An 18,469-nucleotide genomic window follows, 5' to 3' on the forward strand; every position below is an offset into this window, starting at 1 on the left:
TGCAGCCCTTTCATTTCTCGGCTGCAAATGAGATTGTTGGGACTCTGCCTCAGCTGATAAATAACTGAATAATTCAGAAAGGTCCTCAGTCACTTTTTTTTTTTTTTGATGAGTGATCCTTAGACATCAGCAGTATTGATATATTACCTACTACTAATGAAATTTCAGAGAGGCCCCCCTTGGCTGTCATTTAAATTAGCCCCAGTCACACTATCCTATTACTATGTTTTCTGTTGTTGTTAGTAACACTTACTGCTAAAAGTAAATCCCTATTTGTTCATTTTCTCCTTGTCTCCTCCATTAGTTTGTAAACTTCATGAGAGGAGGAACCTCCCCATCCCCCAACTTAATCCACAGCACTTTTAACTGTGGTGCAGGCAGGGTCAGTGCTCAATAAATATTTGTTGAATGAACTGCAACTATTTATTAAGCATTTACTATGTGCTACGATCCTTAAATCTAGGATATCACCTAATCCTCATCAACCTTAAGAATTAGGTGCTGTGATTAACCCCCATTTAACAAAATTGAGGCTTAGAACGGTTAAGAAATATGCCCCAGGTCACTCATATAAACAGCAGAGGTGCGCTTCAAATCCTCACTGTGATTCCAAAGTTTTTGCTCCTTACCATTATGATAGAGCTACCTTCATGTACATCCTGGTTACTGCTTTGGAGCAGGAATATTCTCACCAAAATCCTATCATTTAACCTAGAGTCTCCAAATGGAAGGGGATTTTCTCTAATGCCATGGACATTCATGAAAGCTTAGTAAGAAAAGTGACCAAGAAGAAACCCTGAAGTGATGGCTCAGCATCGAACTGATGTACAACGATGAGAGAGAGAGAGAGAGAGAGAAAGTAGATGAGAAAAGTTTCTATTTTCTACCAGATCCATGTTTATAAATATTGCCCTATTAAAGTGGTTTCTCTACTTCCCACAAGGAAGATATCATCACTTAATGACATTGCCCTGGGAACAGGGACATAGATACCAAATGAGCAAGCAATATATAACTCCTGCTGCTCTACGAAGCTGAGATCATGTTTTATAAACACCATAGAAATTTTATCATCCATCTTGGGCTGAGCGAAACCATATTTGCCCAGCACTCTGAGTAATGGATGGGATTAGATGGATTAGGGGTCTTAAATTCCTGGTTGGAAGACATTAAAAGTTTAAGAGCCCTATATAGCTGACTCAAATGCATGTGTCCATGCTGTATAATTAGCAGGCATAACAACAAGAAATATATACTATAAAGGGAAGACCAGCAGGACAAGACTTCGAACCAGCACACTCCCTCCCGTGCGTAGCCATTTCCCACTTAGTCTTCAGCTGTATAGATGGTAACCTTGCTGGCCTCGGCTTATTTTAGTACAACAAAGGTTTAGGATCTCTCCATTTCTTTCCTAAGCAGTTTATGCTTCCCTGTGAAGTCAGCTTTGAGGCATAAGTAATTCACTGTGCCTCTACTAAACATTCATTTCACTTTGTCTAAAGAGACAATAAATCAGCCTGGTTATTGTTTACTGGAGCCACCCTCAGGTTTTCATGTATAAAAAATGAGCATCCATGTAACTCAGGGGAAGCGAATGGCCACCTGTCTTGCAGGAGAGCTCCCTGGAGACCAAGGAATGTACGGAGGGACACGTTTGCTCGGAACATCCCGGAGATGTGTTGTCTGTCACATAGAGTCCTGCTGTCTTGCATGGCTTAAGAAGAATTGTTTGGGGTGGAGGATGGGAGGGAAGAGGTAAAATTATAGGGTCAAAACCCCATCCGGTGAAGAAAATCCCAAGGAGTGATGACCCTAGATAAGAAACCTAGGGCCCTTTGGGATAGCCCTTTAGTGGAAGACACCTGTGTTCTAGCAATTTCTCACGACTCTGCATTTTCAGAGGACCCTGGAGAGGCAGCTGCTCTTAATAGCCTCAGTTTACAGTTAGAAAAACTGAGAAGTTCCTCCACCTGAGCGGCACCAGTTGTGCATGAAGGGCATGTTTTTGTTTTGGCTTTGTTTCTCTGCCACCCATTATCCTCCTTCATTCTAGTCTGGTTTATAGGGTTATAGGCCTTTGTTTTTTCCCTCAAGAGTCTTCACTTCTCTGAGTTCAGTCTGGGCCTCCCCTCAGCCAAAAGTTCAGAACGCTTCCCCCTGGGCTATGACAACCAGATGGAAATCCCCCTGCCCTCCGCTTCCTCTCCTGGGGCTGTGTTCCCCATGCTGATGCCACAAACCTGGAGGGTAAACACAATTATCAGCTGTGACAATATCAGCTGAGATTCTGGACTGACCTCAACTCTGACCTAAGAGGAGGAAAATTAAAAGGCGAATGCTCTTCCTTCCATTCCAGGCTTCTCCTTTTGGCAGTGCCAGAATTGAAAACAAAACCCATGAAAGTCAAAGTCAGCCACACTGGTAAATGCAGACTGTCTTCAAAATGAGGCCTTAGGATGTCAAGTGCTCTCCTTGAAAATTGGACCAGTGAAAACAAAGCTGCTTCTTCTCCTCTAGTGGCTAAAAGCTCGAACTCTGGAGCCTGCCTGGGTTCAAATTCCACCCTGTCACTTAATATCTGTGTAATCTTGGGTTAATTATTTAACTGACGGGTACCTCGGTTTCCCCATCTGTATAATGGGGATAATACTATAGGTACCTACAGATTACTTAAGTTAACATATAAAGTGCTAAGAACAGTGACTGACACATTAAGTGCTAATTTAAAATTTTAGCTATTATGATTATGTTAAACCACATTTAAATATGACTCCCTTTATGGCATTCCAATACCCACATGGCCTCTTCCACTGACAACTTACTTGCCACTGAATGCTGCCCCCAAAATGGCCTTCCAATCAGATTGCAAGGATGTCTAGCCAAAGTACCATTCCAAATAACTGATGGTTTGCTGACTCCTGAAGTTGGAGTCTGGTAGGCAGTTTACTGTTGAATGTATGTCACACCGTAACCTTTCAAGGGAAAAGGTCAAGTGCTTCCCTACCACCTTCTGCACTGAAGCTATGTCATCCTTCAGAGAAATGCAACTACCTAATGGTTTCTTTCCCGGACTTGACACCATGCCACTGCCCATCCCCCCACTCCTCTTCCCAATAGCGTGGTTTACTGACTGGGTCTTGGTTTCTTTCAGGAAAGTCCATAAGGTTGTGCATTTAATATAATACAACACAGGGTTTTAATCAATTGCTCACTTGGTTGGTGACAGCTTTGAAAGTCAGGCCCTGGGAGCTAGGATGTGGTTCCCTTTCTGGGAATGGGATTCAGGAGTCACCAGGTTCCATCGCTCTGGGCACATAGAGTTAAGAACCCACCAGTACCACTCCACCTTCCAGGAGAGGGCCTGAAAGGCATGTTTCAGTCCAGCAAAGCCCAAGGTGGCAGCACCAAGGTCCTAGGCTTCCTGCTCCCTTCCTCCCATCCCACTTACCCAAGGCTCAGGTCTTAAGAGTTTGGGCCCTCTGGCTACTGCTACTGGACTGGAGAGAACCGGGACAGAACCACAGTCGAACTGCCCAGCTGTGGGGAGAGACGCCAACTACAGATCCGTCAAGCAAGGCAGAGAGCGACGGGGCAGTAAGCTTCACGCCAAGAGAGGTTCAGGGATGGCTTGGTCAAGAGGTTCAATCAGTGAACAGCCCCCAGTAGCGACAACACGACGCAGAACAGAAAGTAGAAGATCAACCACGACTTTGCCCTCCAAAAGTCAGTCGCTGAAAGAACAATCTCGGGAAAGACCCTTTAATGAACTCCTCCACCCGTAGACCGAAAGCTTTCTCTCAGGTCTTGAATTTCCTTCGTCCTAGGAAATTCACCCCCTGGGTAACTCATGTCCGACTTCTCCCCCACCCCGTCCATGGGTCGGGGGCCCGCGTGCTTACCATTGGCGTTCTTGCCGCAGATGAGATGCTCATAGGGCTGCAGGACGCCCCAGAGCTCGGCATCATTGTTGATGACCATCTCCAGGGCCTCAGCGGACACCTCCCCGCCTCCGGCCCCTCCACCGTCGGGGCTCTGGCTGGCCAGCACCCTGGCCCGGATCTCCTCCACCAGATTCTCCATGCAGGCGGTGAGCGAGATGGCCGCGTACTCGTGGATGCGCACGGAGATGCGGGTGTCCACCATCCAGCGGAAGAAGCGGCCAACCGAGAAGGTGAGGCCGCAGCGCGCCGACTTGCCCCGGCGCAGCCCGTCGCCCGCGCTCATGCTGTACAGGGACAGCGCCTTGACGGCGGCCAGCGCGCAGCTCTCGGCCAGCGCCCAGCTGTGCACCAGGCGCACGGCGCTCTGCACCTCGAAGCGGGTGCACTTGGCGTGCAGCACGCTCAGGCGCTGCGCCTCGCGGGCCACACGGATGAGCGCCCGGCGGAGCAGCCCCGCCAGGCGCCTAACCGCCTCGGCGGAGAACAGGGGCTGCCGCCGGCCGCCGGCACCTTTGCGAAGCACCCGGGCCACGTCTCCCTCGGTCCAAGGGAACTCCTCCAGCTCGGGGAGGCGCGGGCAGCGCGAGAAGAGGTCGGCCACTTCGGGGTCCTCGGGCAGCACCGTGTTCACCGTGTCCCAGCTGTTGTGGCGGCTGTTTATGGAGCCGGAGTAGCACCACCAGGCCGCCCCGCGGTGCTGCTGCGCCGAAGAGTTGAGTGCCTGCGAGTTGGACTTGGAGGACGAGAGGCTGAGCGAGCGGCACGAGTCCCCGGCCCCATACCCGGAGTCCAAGGTCAAGTCCTCCAGCGTCTTCAAGGTGGAGCTGTACGTCCCGGCCATGGGGAGCCTGCCGGGGGCGGCCTCGCCGAGCGAGGGGTGCTCACAACTCCATGCGTCCTTCCCCAAGTGGGCAGAAACAAGCTCTAGGCTCTCCGGGGCGCCCTCTTTCCTCTCGGCGCCGCGGGGCTCGGCGGCCGCATCGCCCGCCCGCCCACCCGGCGGCCGCGGGAAGGTGGGCGAGATTCGCGGCGGCCGGAGCCCCACGCTCCCGGCGTCTGGACTCGAAGCCGTCACTGGAACGGCCCCCCGCCGCTCCTCCTCGGCACTCCCCCTGGCCCACTTCAACTTCTCTCAAGCAAAGCGTCTATCTTCCGCGGAGAAGGAATCCCGAGAGAACAGGGCGGCGGCAGCAGAAGGAGGCGGCTCCGAGAGCTGTGCGAGTACAGAACCAACCGGTGAGGAAGCGCTCGACAAACTTCTGCGCGGCGCCGGCCGCCCGCACGGGCTAGGTACTCGGCCGCCACCGGCATGCAAATAACGCGGGGCAGCCCACCAATCATCGGCCGCGACGGGCAGGGGCTGCACCAATGATCTCCCACAGAGGCGGTCACTATGCAGATTTCACTCCGCCGCGGGTAAAACCCCTCGGCGGCGGAGGCGGGGCTGGAGGCCGAGGGCTGGTAGAGCTGACGGGAGGACGGTGGAGGAGGGGGAAGAGAAGGCGAGTGAGTGAGCTGGGAGGTGGGGAGCAGAGACTGGGAAAGGAGGGATCGAAACGTTAGGCTCGGGAGCTGACGAATTAAAGAAAAATGTGAAGGAAAAGCCACTGTGCGCTGCCCCTTTCCCGTCGTCCAGGCTTTGGGCGTTCGCAGCTCCCTTTCAAGCCCTGTGCTGCCGAACACCGACGCCAGCGAGTTGAGTGTGGGTAGGGAGCGAGGAAGGTGGGACTGGGGGAGGGCACAGCGGCATGGGGGAGGGGACCCAAGCCAGTCGCTCCACTTCTCTCCTAAGACTTTCTGCCAAGGCCCTCCCTTCTTCCAGACGAAACTCCAGTGAAGTTGGGGAGGGAGGAGGGACGCCCCTGTTTGCTTCTCTTCCCAGATCCCTGTGGTTTTCTTTACGGTGCTCTCTAAACTCCAATCAGACCAATCTCTCCCTAATCTGGCATCTGATAAATGGACGGGCTCCAGGAGGCCTGCGATTCCGCCCCCCCCACCCCCGCCACTTGCAGTATTACACATGCAGTAGTCTGAGTATTACTCGGGGAGAGGGCTCTAACTGATCAGATTCTCAAGTGTCTGTGTCTTCGCTGTAACAACTGTACAATACCGCTTGCTGTGTTGGATCCTTCCTGTCCGAGGAGCCAGTGTCCGATTGTGTGTATGTGTGCGGGGGGTGGGGGGTTGTTACACACGTGTGTAATGGGTGTGCGAAGGTGAGAAACGTCCCTCCCTAGCACTGGCCTGCGCTCGGAACACCTGGCTGAATGCACCTCTTCCTAACGGTGTGCCCTTGGGCGAGTTATCTGCCCCCCTCAGGACTCGCTTTCCTTGCCGGGTAAAATGAGAGCTGACCTCCAAGCAGCACCCTTGTAAACCTGTCTCAGGCGCGTGTTCAGCGGCGGTCAAAGTTCGATTGGTTCCAGAAGATCCATGCGCGGTCCCACTCCGTCCCGCTGCTGTCCTGTAACTATTCACACACACGTGCACGAATGTGCATATGCCTCCTCCAGTGGAACCGCAAAATCAAGGAGGAGACTGTGAACGCGTTTCCCCCAAGTCAGCCTCCTCCCGCGCTCTTGAATAGCTCCTTTGTGCTGTATCTCACACGGTGCTGACCTTGGGCCGTGAGTTGGATACGAACTAGAAATGTCTGGTTTGTCTCTTTCCTTCTTAAATTAATGGCCCTTTCCCTGTGAAACTCCTTTTTCTTTGGCAGTTTGGCTTAATTTTGTCTTCCTGCGCATCTTTATTTATGCAATACCGCCGCCTCATGGTTAGGGCTGGGAATGGCGTCAAGGATGGAAGTACTCATACGAACAAGTCCGCAGGGACCAAATCAAGAGAGGACACAAGGTGTGACTACATCTTATAGAACAAGAGATGAGAAGTCGAAGTAGGTAAGGAGGTTCCACTTGTCAAAAATGCGAAAATCGGATGTAATTTAATATTTATTAGGGGAAATATAATACTAAGGCAAATGTCGCCCTCTAATGGATGTTTACAGGAAAAAAATTCGGGAAAGTTTTTTTGTTTGGGTTTTTTTCTTTTCTTTTCTTTTCTTTTTTCTTTTCATTTTGTTGTGTGCATCCTTAAAAAGTAACGAAAATGACAGCTGGAAATTTAGGACGGGACTTACTGAATGGAAAGGTTATCTAGGAAACTATCTGGAATATTTCTTGGGGGAAAAGAGCAGATGGGATTTATCTTAATATATTCAAGTTACTTGATGACTTGAAGTGTAAAAATAATCAAACATGCCTACAGCCAAATTTCAGAATGCTGTGAATGTTAAATTGCACCACAAGGATTTGTTCAGCAAAATTCAGCGGCTGGAAACGCTACTGGACAAACAACTGAGTTCCGTTAGTAAATTACAAGGAAAGAAAGAGATGGAGAGGAAACCTATACACTGAAAAAGACTTAGAAGACATATCAGCCAATCACAATGTGTGGAATTTATTTGGAATTTGTAGGTTTTTTTTTTTTTAAGTTATACAATTTTTATTTATTTATTTATTTATTTATGGCTGTGTTGGGTCTTCGTTTCTGTGCGAGGGCTTTCTCTAGTTGCGGCAAGTGGAGGCCACTCTTCATCGCGGTGCGCGGGCCTTTCATTATTGCGGCCTCTCTTATTGCGGAGCACAGGCTCCAGACGCGCAGGCTCAGTAATTGTGGCTCACGGGCCTAGTTGCTCCGCGGCATGTGGGGTCTTCCCGGACCAGGGCTCGAACCCGTCTCCCCTGCATTGGCAGGCAGATTCTCAACCACTGCGCCACCAAGGGAAGCCCCGGGTTTTTTTTTAATCAATAAATATTTGACCTTATGAAACTATTGGAATATTTGCTATTATGAAATCATTGTTAGTTTTTTGATGTGGTAATGGTAGTGTGGTTATGTTTATTAAATGTTCTTATCTTTTAGAGACATACTGAAATGTGTCTTTTAATTTTCACCATTAAAACAAAGAAAGAAAAATCTTTATGGAAACATCTGGTAAAGGGGCTAGAAAGTTATGAAAGACAATTAAGACTGTAGATCTCTTGCGTTTGATATATTCCCCAAAGAGTTCTATAGTCTGCTTGAGGACTGGAGGTACAAATAAACCCAGAGTGTGCTTGTGTTTGTGTTTTGTGTGATGGGGGAGAAAGAAAGAGAGGAAGAGAGATAGTGGTAGAGGACAAGATACACTGAACCGTTTTAAACACGAGCCAACTGATTTCAGTTAATCTTTTGGGAAGTTGGCAAGCCGGATGAAGTACAAAACTTTGGATCAAGGAAAGAATGGACATGGCTTCTTTTTTTTATATAAATTTATTTATTTTTTATTTATTTATTTTTGGCCACGTTGGGTTTTTTTGCTGTGTGCGGGCTTTCTCTAGTTGCGGCGAGTGGGGGCTACTTTTCGTTGTGATGCACAGGCTTCTCACTGTGGTGGCTTCTCTTGTTGCAGAGCACAGGCTCTAGGCATGTGGGCTTCAGTAGTTGTGGCATGGGGGCTCAGTAGCCGTGGCTTGCGGGCTCTAGAGCGCAGGCTCAGTAGTTGTGGCACACGGGCTTAGTTGCTCCATGGCATGTGGGATCTTCCCGACCAGGGCTGGAACCCGTGTCCCCTGCATTGGCAGGCAGATTCCCAACCACTGTGCAACCAGGGAAGTCCTGACATGGCTTCTTACATATATGTATGTGGTTAATTAAGGCAATCTGGTAGTAATGTGTTTAACCTTAGGAATGCAAATTATATTAGAAGAAGAGAAAGCAGACCCACTTTCTCAACTCAGGCCTGGCCCAAACATAATCTTTGAAGAAAAACAACTGTCATGTGGCTGGACAAGTTAATAAGAACATGATGAAACCATAGCAAATATTGGGAGAATTCCCAGTGGAGTGAGAAATTAAAAAACAGATCTGGGATTGCCTATGCGAAAGTTATGTAAGGCAGGAGCTTGAAATAAAATGTAGAAACTTTATCTTGGGCAAGGTCTCATATTTGTTATACAGTTTCTTACAAAATCAAAAACAGTGTGAAGGTTAGAGAACAAAATACTGTAGAATTTATCTTGAAAGAGAAGGGGTTAATAATCCCAACTATTTAAGTACAGATAGAACTCTCTTATGAGAAAGGTAGATTATGACCTTGACTTTGGAGAGTGACCAAGTTTTAATTTAGTTTATGGATCATGTTTGGTACATCCTTTCAGCAACATTTATTGAACACCTACTGGGTCTAGAACTGGGCTAGGTACAGTAGAGGTGCATTAGACAAGGTCCCTGCCATAAATAAAAGTGTGGCCAATGTGTAGAAATGGGCATATGAGACTAACTCTTCTGCAAAACATGCTTTGTGGAGCTTTTCAAAAACCACTGACCAAGGGCCATTGCCAGGTCATTGACTCACCACACAGATTGATGCATGTAGAGGAGGAATGGTACAATTGCAAGGAAGGAAATACTGTGTGGAATGCCAGGAGAGCTGACAAAGGTGCTGGTAGGTAGACGAGTGTGCCATGGTTAGCAGAAAAGCTTTGTAGCTGAATTTCAAGCAGAACACTCAGCTATTGAAAAAGCACCAATGGTGTGGAAACTGTGAGGTAATCCTTCTGTTCCATGTAACCTAAGGTAGCCCATTCCTGACACAGGTATCGTTTTCTGGACCTCAAAACTAAAGAGACATACAGACAAAACAGAAATAGACCCACAGACATAGAAAACAAACTTATGATTACCAAAGGGGAAAGTGGGGGAGGGATAAATTAGGTGTTTGGAATTAGCATATACACACTACTATGTATAAAATAGGTAACCAACAAAGACCTACTGTATAGCACAGGGAACTGTACTCAGTATTTTGTAATAAACTATAAAGGAAAGGAATCTGAAAAAGAGTACATCTATCTATCTATCTATCTATCTATCTATCTATCTATATACATATATATATATATACCTATATATATATATCTAAATTACTTTGCTGTACACCCGAAACTAACACAACACTGTAAATCAGTGATACTTCAATTAAAAAATTTTTGCATTCCTGTACATGATAGTGCCAAAACTTTCCAAATAAGAAGTTCTACTTGTAAAAAATAAAATTAAATAAATAAAAAATAAAGAGACATACAGTTCATTTGACACAAAGAGCCCCCAAGATGACTAAGGGGAAAAAATACACTTTTCCAAAGCGTGTTCTGCTGAATGGTCTCATGAGATAGTCTGTGAAAAAGGATTCAATAGTTAAGTTTGAGAAATTTTGCACTGTGTTTCTCCCTCTACTATATTCATGATGCAATATTTTATTTAAGATTCTGTTTATATTTTTTTGACCTAGTATATCTCAGACTTAACTGGGCAGAGAACTCTCCCCATCCCCGGCAGAACTGTTGTAAAGTGATTGGGATTTTTTATTTAACCTGAAGCAGAAAAGACAACTCCATTGTTTATGTGTCTCCTCAGGCAGTGGTGGTAGGGCAGGACCCTTGGAAGGAATCCAGATAAATCCCAGAACAGGGCAAGGTTCACCATCTGACCCCTGCACAAAGCTGGATTTTGGTGATTCTGTTGGACACAAATGTGATTCCAAAGGTAAATATAAACCTAGGGCATTGGTCCACAGGAGAAAAGGAGGTGGAGTGCGTGGGGGTGCAGGCACGAGTAAAAAGTTTCACAAAACAAACAAGATGGGGAGGAAGGAGTCTCTCCAAGAGGGAGTTCTGCCTGTTAAGCAGTTGGTGTCATAGATTTGATAGCTGTTATTAGAGATGAAGCCTTCAAGAGCCTGGGGTTGGTGGCTTCCCTGGTGGCGCAGTGGTTGAGAATCCGCCTGCCAATGCAGGGGACACGGGTTCGAGCCCTGGTCTGGGAAGATCCCACATGCCGCGGAGCAACTAAGCCTGTGAGCCACAACTACTGAGCCTGCGCGTCTGGAGCCTGTGCCCCGCAATGAGAGGCCGCGATAGTGAGAGGCCTGCGCACTGCGATGAAGAGTGGCCCCCGCTTGCCACAACTAGAGAAAGCCCTCGCACAGAAACGAAGACCCAACACAGCCATAAATAAATAAATAAATAAATAAAAATTTAAAAAAAAAAAAAAAAAAAGAGCCTGGGGTTGGAATTTTAAGGGATATGGGCTGGAACTTAAAGCTGCAGAGCTGAATTAAAACTACAAGACAGAAAACCCAGGGACTATTGCCAAATCCCCACATCTGGATGTCCTATACACCGGTTATCAATTAACTGCAATTGTGTTCTTCTATCTTGGCATGGAAAATACCTAGAGTTAAATATGACATTTAACTCTGCAATATTTACTAAACATTCAACTTTTAAGATTTATCTGGCATTCTTATTACAAATTTAAAGTCCCAGTCCCCTTTCCTGGAGGACCTGATTCAGTAAGCCTGGAGTGTGATTCAGGTAAAAGTATTTTTAACAAGTATTCCCAGATGATTCCCACTCCCCGTTATGTAGGTATGTATGTATGTATGTATTTGAATTGAAGTATAATTGACCTACAGCAACACAACATTAGTCCTGAGTGCACAACCTAGTGATTCAATATTTCTATACATTACAAAATGATCACCACGGTAAGTCTAGTTGCCATCTGTCACCATACAAAGATATTACAATATTGACTATATTCTCCATGCTGTACATTTCGTCTCTGTGACTAATTTATTTTTATTTATTTATTTATTTTTAAAAATGTATTTAATTTATTTATGTTTGGCTGCATTGGGTCTTCGCCACTGCACGCAGGCTTTCTCTAGTTGCGGCGAGCAGGGACCACTCTTCACTGTGGTGTGCGGGCTTCTCATTCTGGTGGCTTTTCTTGTTGCGGAGCACGGGCTCTAGGCACATGGGCTCAGTAGTTGTGGCTCGCAGGCTCTAGAGCGCAGGCTCTAGATCGCAGGCTCAGTAGTTGTGGTGCACGGGCTTAGATGCTCCGTGGCATGTGGGATCTTCCCAGACCAGGGCCCGAATTCGTGACTCATTTATTTTTAATTGGATGTTTGTACTTCTTAATCTCCCTCACCTATTACGCTTATCCCCCCCACCCCAGATGATTCTTATCAAGACCTTTCGTGGATGTCCTGATTCCATAAGCCTGGAGTGTGATCCAGGTAAAAGTATTTTAAACAACCATTCCCAGATGATTCTTATCAGGCAAGTTTGGGAACTGAGGCATTTGTCTCTTAAACTTCAAAGTCCATGAAGACTTGTATAAAATATAAATCTTTGAGCCCCACCTTCAGGGATTCTAATACAACAGGCCTAGAGCCTATAAACCTTCCATTTTAGCCAGTGGCTCTCAGGTGTTTCAAATGAGTGAGGCTGAGGAAACCAGCTCTTCAGTATTCACGCTCAGAAGTTCACATGTTCCCAGCAGTTGGCGCTCTCGTTCATTTTGCTAAAAACTTGCACCTAAGAAGTCTAATTCTTTAATCATGAGCTGGGGGACTTCCCTGGTCGTCCAGTGGGTAACCCTCCATGCTCCCAATGCAGGGGGCCCGGGTTTGATCCTGGTTGGGGAACTAGATCCCGCATGCATGCACAATTAAAGATCCCACATGCTGCAACTAAGACCCAGCACAGCCAAAATAAATTAAAAAAAAAAAAAATCATGAGCTGGATTTTTTTTTTTTTTTTTTTTTAAGTTTTAAATCTCCCTGGTGGATCGATCTGGGACCAAACAGCTATTTCTTTTTTTTTTTTTAATTATTTATTTATTTATTATTATTTTTTTATTTATGGCTGTGTTGGGTCTTCATTTCTGTGCGAGGGCTTTCTCTAGTTGCGGCAAGTGGGGGCCACTCTTCATCGCGGTGCGCGGGCCTCTCACTATCGCGGCCTCTCTTGTTGCGGAGCACAGGCTCCAGACACGCAGGCTCAGTAGTTGTGGCTCACGGGCTTAGTTGCTCCGCGGCATGTGGGATCTTCCCAGACCAGGGCTCGAACCCGTGTCCCCTGCATTGGCAGGCGGATTCTTAACCACTGCGCCACCAGGGAAGCCCCAAACAGCTATTTCTATTGATGAATTCCTTCCAAAGTTTGAAGATGTCTCTGTCTGCCCTTAAAAAAGGATGTTCAGTATTAGGAATGATTGTAGACACCCCCAATCAGGGATGGCTGATTTGCAGGTGAGACTGGTGTAAGTAATTTTCAGAGTTCAGACTGTGGTCTCCTTAGACTTTTTAATGCTGAATTCATTTGAAGACAATTAAGGCTACAAGTATGATAGGAATATGTGTTAATTCAATACCAAAGGGTTAAAAATTGAACCCTATTTTAGTCTATTTTATTTTATTTATTTTTTGGCTATGCTGCTCAGCTTGCGGGATCTTATTTCCCCGACCAGGGACTGAACCCAGGCCACCGCAGTGAAAGCACTGAGTCTTAACCACAGCCAGGGAATTCCCTATTTCAGGCCTTTTTAAAAGCACTCCAAATCAAAGTAAGAAATCAACTTGGAATTGAAGAGGTTACTGGGTGTTAGGGATGACCCCTGTATTACAGATAAACACTGGAGCACATAAAGTTTTCTTACCTCAAATTGGTCAGCAAACCAGGATCAAACACGGGGTGAATAATCAAGATTAATAACAAAGATTTGTGACTTCTAGTTGAATGATCTTAAACACTTTTAAAAACCTTTTTTTATTATTGAAAATTCCAAATACATACATAAATAGACAGAATTTTATAATGAACCCCCATGTACCCATTACCCAACTTTAATAATTATCAATTTGTGGTCAACCTTGTTTACACTGTCACCTACTTCCCCATCTCCAGTATTTTTAAAGCAAATCTCAAATATTATGACACTGAGTAATGCTCATCTAAGTCTTTGCTGGGCTGACTCAGTGGTTTGGGACAGGGCTAACGGGACCATCTTAAGAGTCCTGCTAGTATCACATTAAGAAATAGCCCCCAGGGACTTCCCTGGTGGCACGGTGGGTTAAGAATCCACCTGCCAGTGCAGGGGACATGGATTCGATCCCTGGTCCGGGAAGATCCCACATGCCGCGGAGCAACAAAGCCCATGAGCCACAGCTAATGAGCCTGCGCTCTAGAGCCCACAAGCCACAACTACTGAAGCCCGTGTGCCTAGAGCCCGTGCTCTGCAACAAGAGAAGCCACCACAATGAGAAGCTCATGCACCGCAACAAAGAGTAGCCCCCGCTCGCCGCAACTAGAGAAAGCCCGCACACAGCAACGAAGACCCAATGCAGCCAAAAATAAATGAATAAATAAATTTTTTTAAAAAAGAAATATCCCCCAGGCTCACAGAATACAGCCCCTGATACCAAGAAGACACTTGCAAATGTGGGCTCTACCTAGGTTATGGGGTTCAGGGTACACTTTACTAGGTATTAGTTTCCCCTCTGATTTGAAAATCACCATGGTATAGGTATGAACAATTACTGTTACTCTGTTTTCTTAATTTCTGAATTGAAGCCAGTACACCCAAACTTTTATCAAGGGGCTGTCTATAGGATATTGAAGGGAGTAACTAATAATTATTTTTCCTGTGTATGGGTTTTGGTTTTTAAATCATCACCATCCCCAAGAAAAGCTAGAAGAAAGATGCTTTTAAAGTATATATTAGGAAGGGACTTCCCTGGTGGAGCAGTGGATAAGACTCCACACTCCCAGTGCAGGGGGTCCAGGTTTGATCCCTGGTCACGGAACTAGATCCCACCTGCATGCCACAACTAAGGACCCCACCTGGCACAACTAAGGACCCCTCCTGCCACAACTAAGGAGCCCGCCTGCCACAACTAAGACCCAGTGCAACCAAATCAATAAATAAATATATTTTTTTAAAAGTTTATATTAGGAATCTAGAATAGCAACTTTTTAATATTAACATATTTTCTATAGTTAAAATTTGTATTTGGAAAAATAAAATGAAAATAAGTAACAACCATAAAACTACCACTTAAAGTATACAAAGTAGGAAGTGAAAGTCCTTTGTTTATTCCTTCAAGCTCATGCCTCTTAACTGTTGGGTGCTCTGAATTTTTCCTTAAGCTTAACAGACAAACATCTCTTTCTACACACATGCACGTGCACACACACACACACACACACACACACTACTTTTTTTCTTTTCACAGAAATGGGTTTATGTAATATGTAAGTTCTACAAGATATCATGTGGAAAGATATCATAGACATCTTTCCAAATTAGTAATATATTTTACTGCAGTCTTTTAAAATGACTGAATAATATTCCATTGCATGTGTACCTTACTTTCTTCAGCTAGCCTTTATTGAAGAACTTGTTCTTTCTTCCTTTCTCTCCCTTCCTCCATTCCTTCCCCTCCTTTCTTTCTTGTCTTTCTTTCTTCCCTCCCTCCTGTCTTTCTTTCTTCCCATCCTTCCTTCCTTCTTTCTTTCTTTCCTTCTTTTCTGTGTTTCTGTCTCTCTGTATTTCTTCTCTTGCTATACAAACAATGCTGTGATGAACTTTCTTGTACATAAATCTTTCTAGCTATTCAATTGTTTCCATATGATAAATTTCCTAGAACTTGGATTACGGGTCACGGGATATGCTTTTACTTTTAAAAAAAAACATTTATCACTAAAATTTCCCCCAAATGTTATACCAGTTTACATGCTTCTTTCTCAGTTCCTAGGTATCTTCCAAGGCTGACCAGAGTTCCTACTCCCAGCTTCTCCATGAAACTGTCCCTAGTAGTCTAGCCCATTTTACCACTTAGTGCTCTTATCTGTTTCATACATGGCTGTTCTTAAAACAATGTACTTTGTTAGAGATATCTAATGAACAAACTTTAGGTCCTCATCCCCAGGCTCACCTCGTACTTTCCCTGCTGCAGACCTGGCTCGGCCATTTCTCCAGAGATCTCCAGTTCCTTTTAGTGGGGCCTCTTGAACCATCTCCTCCATGAAGCTTTCCATAACCTTCCAGACCCCACCCACCCCTTGATCCCATTTCTGCTGTAATCATCCCTCATCATAGCAGTGTAACTCTTGTTTACTCATCTGGTTTTTCCATTTTACTGTCAGCATCTTGAAGGCAGAGATTATTTTGTTTAGATGTGTATCCCCAGTTCCTACTTAGCACATGGAAAGCATTCAACATTTTTGTTGAACAGATGAATGAATGACATTTATCATGTATGTCCAATAATGTGATTGAATTGTTTCATGGGTGTCTTTTTTTTTTTAATAAATTTATTTATTTATTTATTTATTTATTTTTGGCTGCTTTGGGTCTTCGTTGCTGCGTGCAGGCTTTCTCTAGTTGCGGCGAGCAAGGGCTACTCTTCGTTGCAGCGCGGGCTTCTCATTGCAGTGGCTTCTCTTGTTGCAGAGCACGGGCTCTAGTCACATAGGCTTCAGTAGTTGTGGCACACAGGCTTAGTTTCTCCGTGGCATGTGGGATCTTCCTGGACCAGGGATCGAACCCATATCCCTTGCATTGGCAGACGGATTCTCAACCACTGCACCACCAGGGAAGTCTGGGTGTATGTCTTTTCTTTCCAACTACATTGCCTGTTTCTTGAAGATAAGAACTCTGATTTATATCTCTTGCTCCATACCCTTTCCCCCCCACCCCAGAGCACAGTTTAAACCCAGAATAGGCACTCAATAAATATTTGTTGCATTAAACTCAGTTGAGTTACTCTGAATTATGCAACACACATTGCTCGAAACCAGAAAGTTCTATCTCCTTGTAACACATTTTGTTTGTTAAGATGGTATGGCAAAGGATTTGTAAATATTCATAAAATACTTCAATGTAGGACAGGGGTCCCCAACACCCAGGCCATAGATTGGTACTAGTCTGTGGCCTGTTAGGAACTGGGCTGCACAGCAGGTGGTGAGTGGCAGGAGAGTGAGCGAGGCTTCATCTGTATTTACAGCCGCTCCCCATTGCTCACATTATCGCCTGAGCTCCGCCTCCTGTCAGATCAGCAGTGGCATTAGATTCTCATAGGAGCACGAACCGTACTGGGAACTGTACGTGCGAGGGATCTAGGTTGCGCGCTCCTTATGAGAATCTAATGCCTGATGATCTGAGGTGGAGCTGAGGCGGTTATGCCAGCACTGGGGAGCGGCTGCACATACAGATTATCATTAGCAGAGAGGCTTGACTGCACAGAGACCATAATAAATCAATTGCTTGCAGGCTCATATTAAAGCCCTATCAAGTGAGCAGCAAGTGAAAACGATCTCAGGGCTCCCACTGATTCTGCATTATGGTGAGTTGTATAATTATTTCATTATATATTACAGTGTAATAATAATGGAAATAAAGTGCACAATAAATGTGATGCACTTGAATCATCCCGAAACCATCTCCGCCCCATCCTCCACCCTAGTCCGTGGAAAAATTGTCTTCCATGAAACAGGTCCCTGGTGCCAAAAAAGGTTGGGGACCGCTGATGTAGGACATTTAGAACACTCTTCCTCTCTCAAGCAAAGAAGATTCAAGATCAGATAGATTAGCTAGAAAGAAACAAGGATTGCAACAAGAAACATCATTTAGGCCAGCGACTGGGAAGAGTTACCCCAAACACTTAGTCAACAATTGAAAAATAATTTAGTGAAGTAGCTCTTCCAATTACCTTACAACCTCACACAAAATTTGTACATATAGGGAGCAGATGAAATAGAATCAATATTCTTTATTCTTGCTTATTGTTAAAGTGACAATTGTGCAAAGCACTGACTCAGATTGTGACTGTCTTAGCATCCATTTTAATAGCAAGAATCAGCATCATTTGACTCATTCACTCGTACAGGAGTCTGTTACAACCTGTCTGAAATTCTTCAGGAATGATTGATGTAATAATGCTGATTAGGGACTCTGTTTTTGCTGTCATCTCCTTTTTTTTTCTTTTTAGACATTTTTTTTAGAGCTATTTTAGGTTCACAGCAAAACTGAGAGGAAGGTACAGAGACTTCCCGTAGACTCTCTGCCCCTCTGTATACATAGCCTCCCCCATTATCAATGTCCCTCACCACAGTGGTATATTTGCTACAATTGATGGACTTACACTGACACATCATCATCACCCAGAGTCCACAGTTAACATTAAAGTTCACTCTTGGTGTTGTACATTCTATGGGTTTAGACAAATGTATAATGACATGTATCCACCATTACAGTATCATACAGAATAGTTTCACTGCCCTGAAAATTCTCTGTTTTCCACCTATTCATTCTTTATCCCCCTCCCTGAGCCCCTGGCAACCACTGAGCTTTTTATCATCTCCATAGGTTTGCCTTTTCCAGAATGCTGTGCACTTGAAATTCATCTGCCTTTTCAGCGTGTTGAAGATGGAATAAAATTGGATCTTGTTCAGACTTAGTCTGGAAACTGGTGGCCTAAGGGGACCCAGTGGAACTCTTGGGGTATAATCTTGGGGACTGTGTCTTTTGTTCTCTGTAATCTGACTCCTCAGTTGCTTCTAATCATTCATAACTGGGGTCTTGTGTTCCATCTAGTAATGCCCCAGGCACCCTGGAAACCAGAAGAGCCAGGC

General features: G+C 45.3%; 1 protein-coding gene and 1 long non-coding RNA gene across 5 annotated transcripts in view; one reads left to right on the plus strand and one right to left on the minus strand.

The window, feature by feature from the left end:
* ABTB2 (ankyrin repeat and BTB domain containing 2) overlaps window positions 1-5,194 on the minus strand; it is a 181,451-nt gene extending 176,257 nt beyond the window's left edge. For 2 of the 3 annotated variants that reach the window (XM_036862111.1, XM_036862110.1), the window contains exon 1: window positions 3,900-5,192. In XM_036862111.1, the coding sequence (XP_036718006.1) occupies window positions 3,900-4,782 (883 nt within the window). In that variant the 5' untranslated portion in view covers window positions 4,783-5,192. Of the gene's footprint in view, window positions 1-3,899 lie in introns of all 3 variants that reach the window. The other variant, XR_005021026.1, reaches the window with a different exon arrangement.
* A 205-nt stretch (window positions 5,195-5,399) lies between these two features.
* On the plus strand, window positions 5,400-7,422 carry LOC118900000. 2 transcript variants are annotated; one of them, XR_005021027.1, is made up of 3 exons: window positions 5,400-5,447; window positions 6,661-6,841; window positions 7,209-7,422. It is a non-coding gene; the product is annotated as an uncharacterized LOC118900000 (long non-coding RNA). The 2 variants fall into 2 exon arrangements; XR_005021028.1 differs by lacking the exon at window positions 5,400-5,447 and adding an exon at window positions 5,458-5,643.
* Window positions 7,423-18,469: the final 11,047 nt, after the last annotated feature.

Source organism: Balaenoptera musculus, chromosome 8 (genome assembly GCF_009873245.2).
Source record: "Balaenoptera musculus isolate JJ_BM4_2016_0621 chromosome 8, mBalMus1.pri.v3, whole genome shotgun sequence".
Classification (NCBI taxonomy): Eukaryota; Metazoa; Chordata; class Mammalia; order Artiodactyla; family Balaenopteridae; genus Balaenoptera; species Balaenoptera musculus.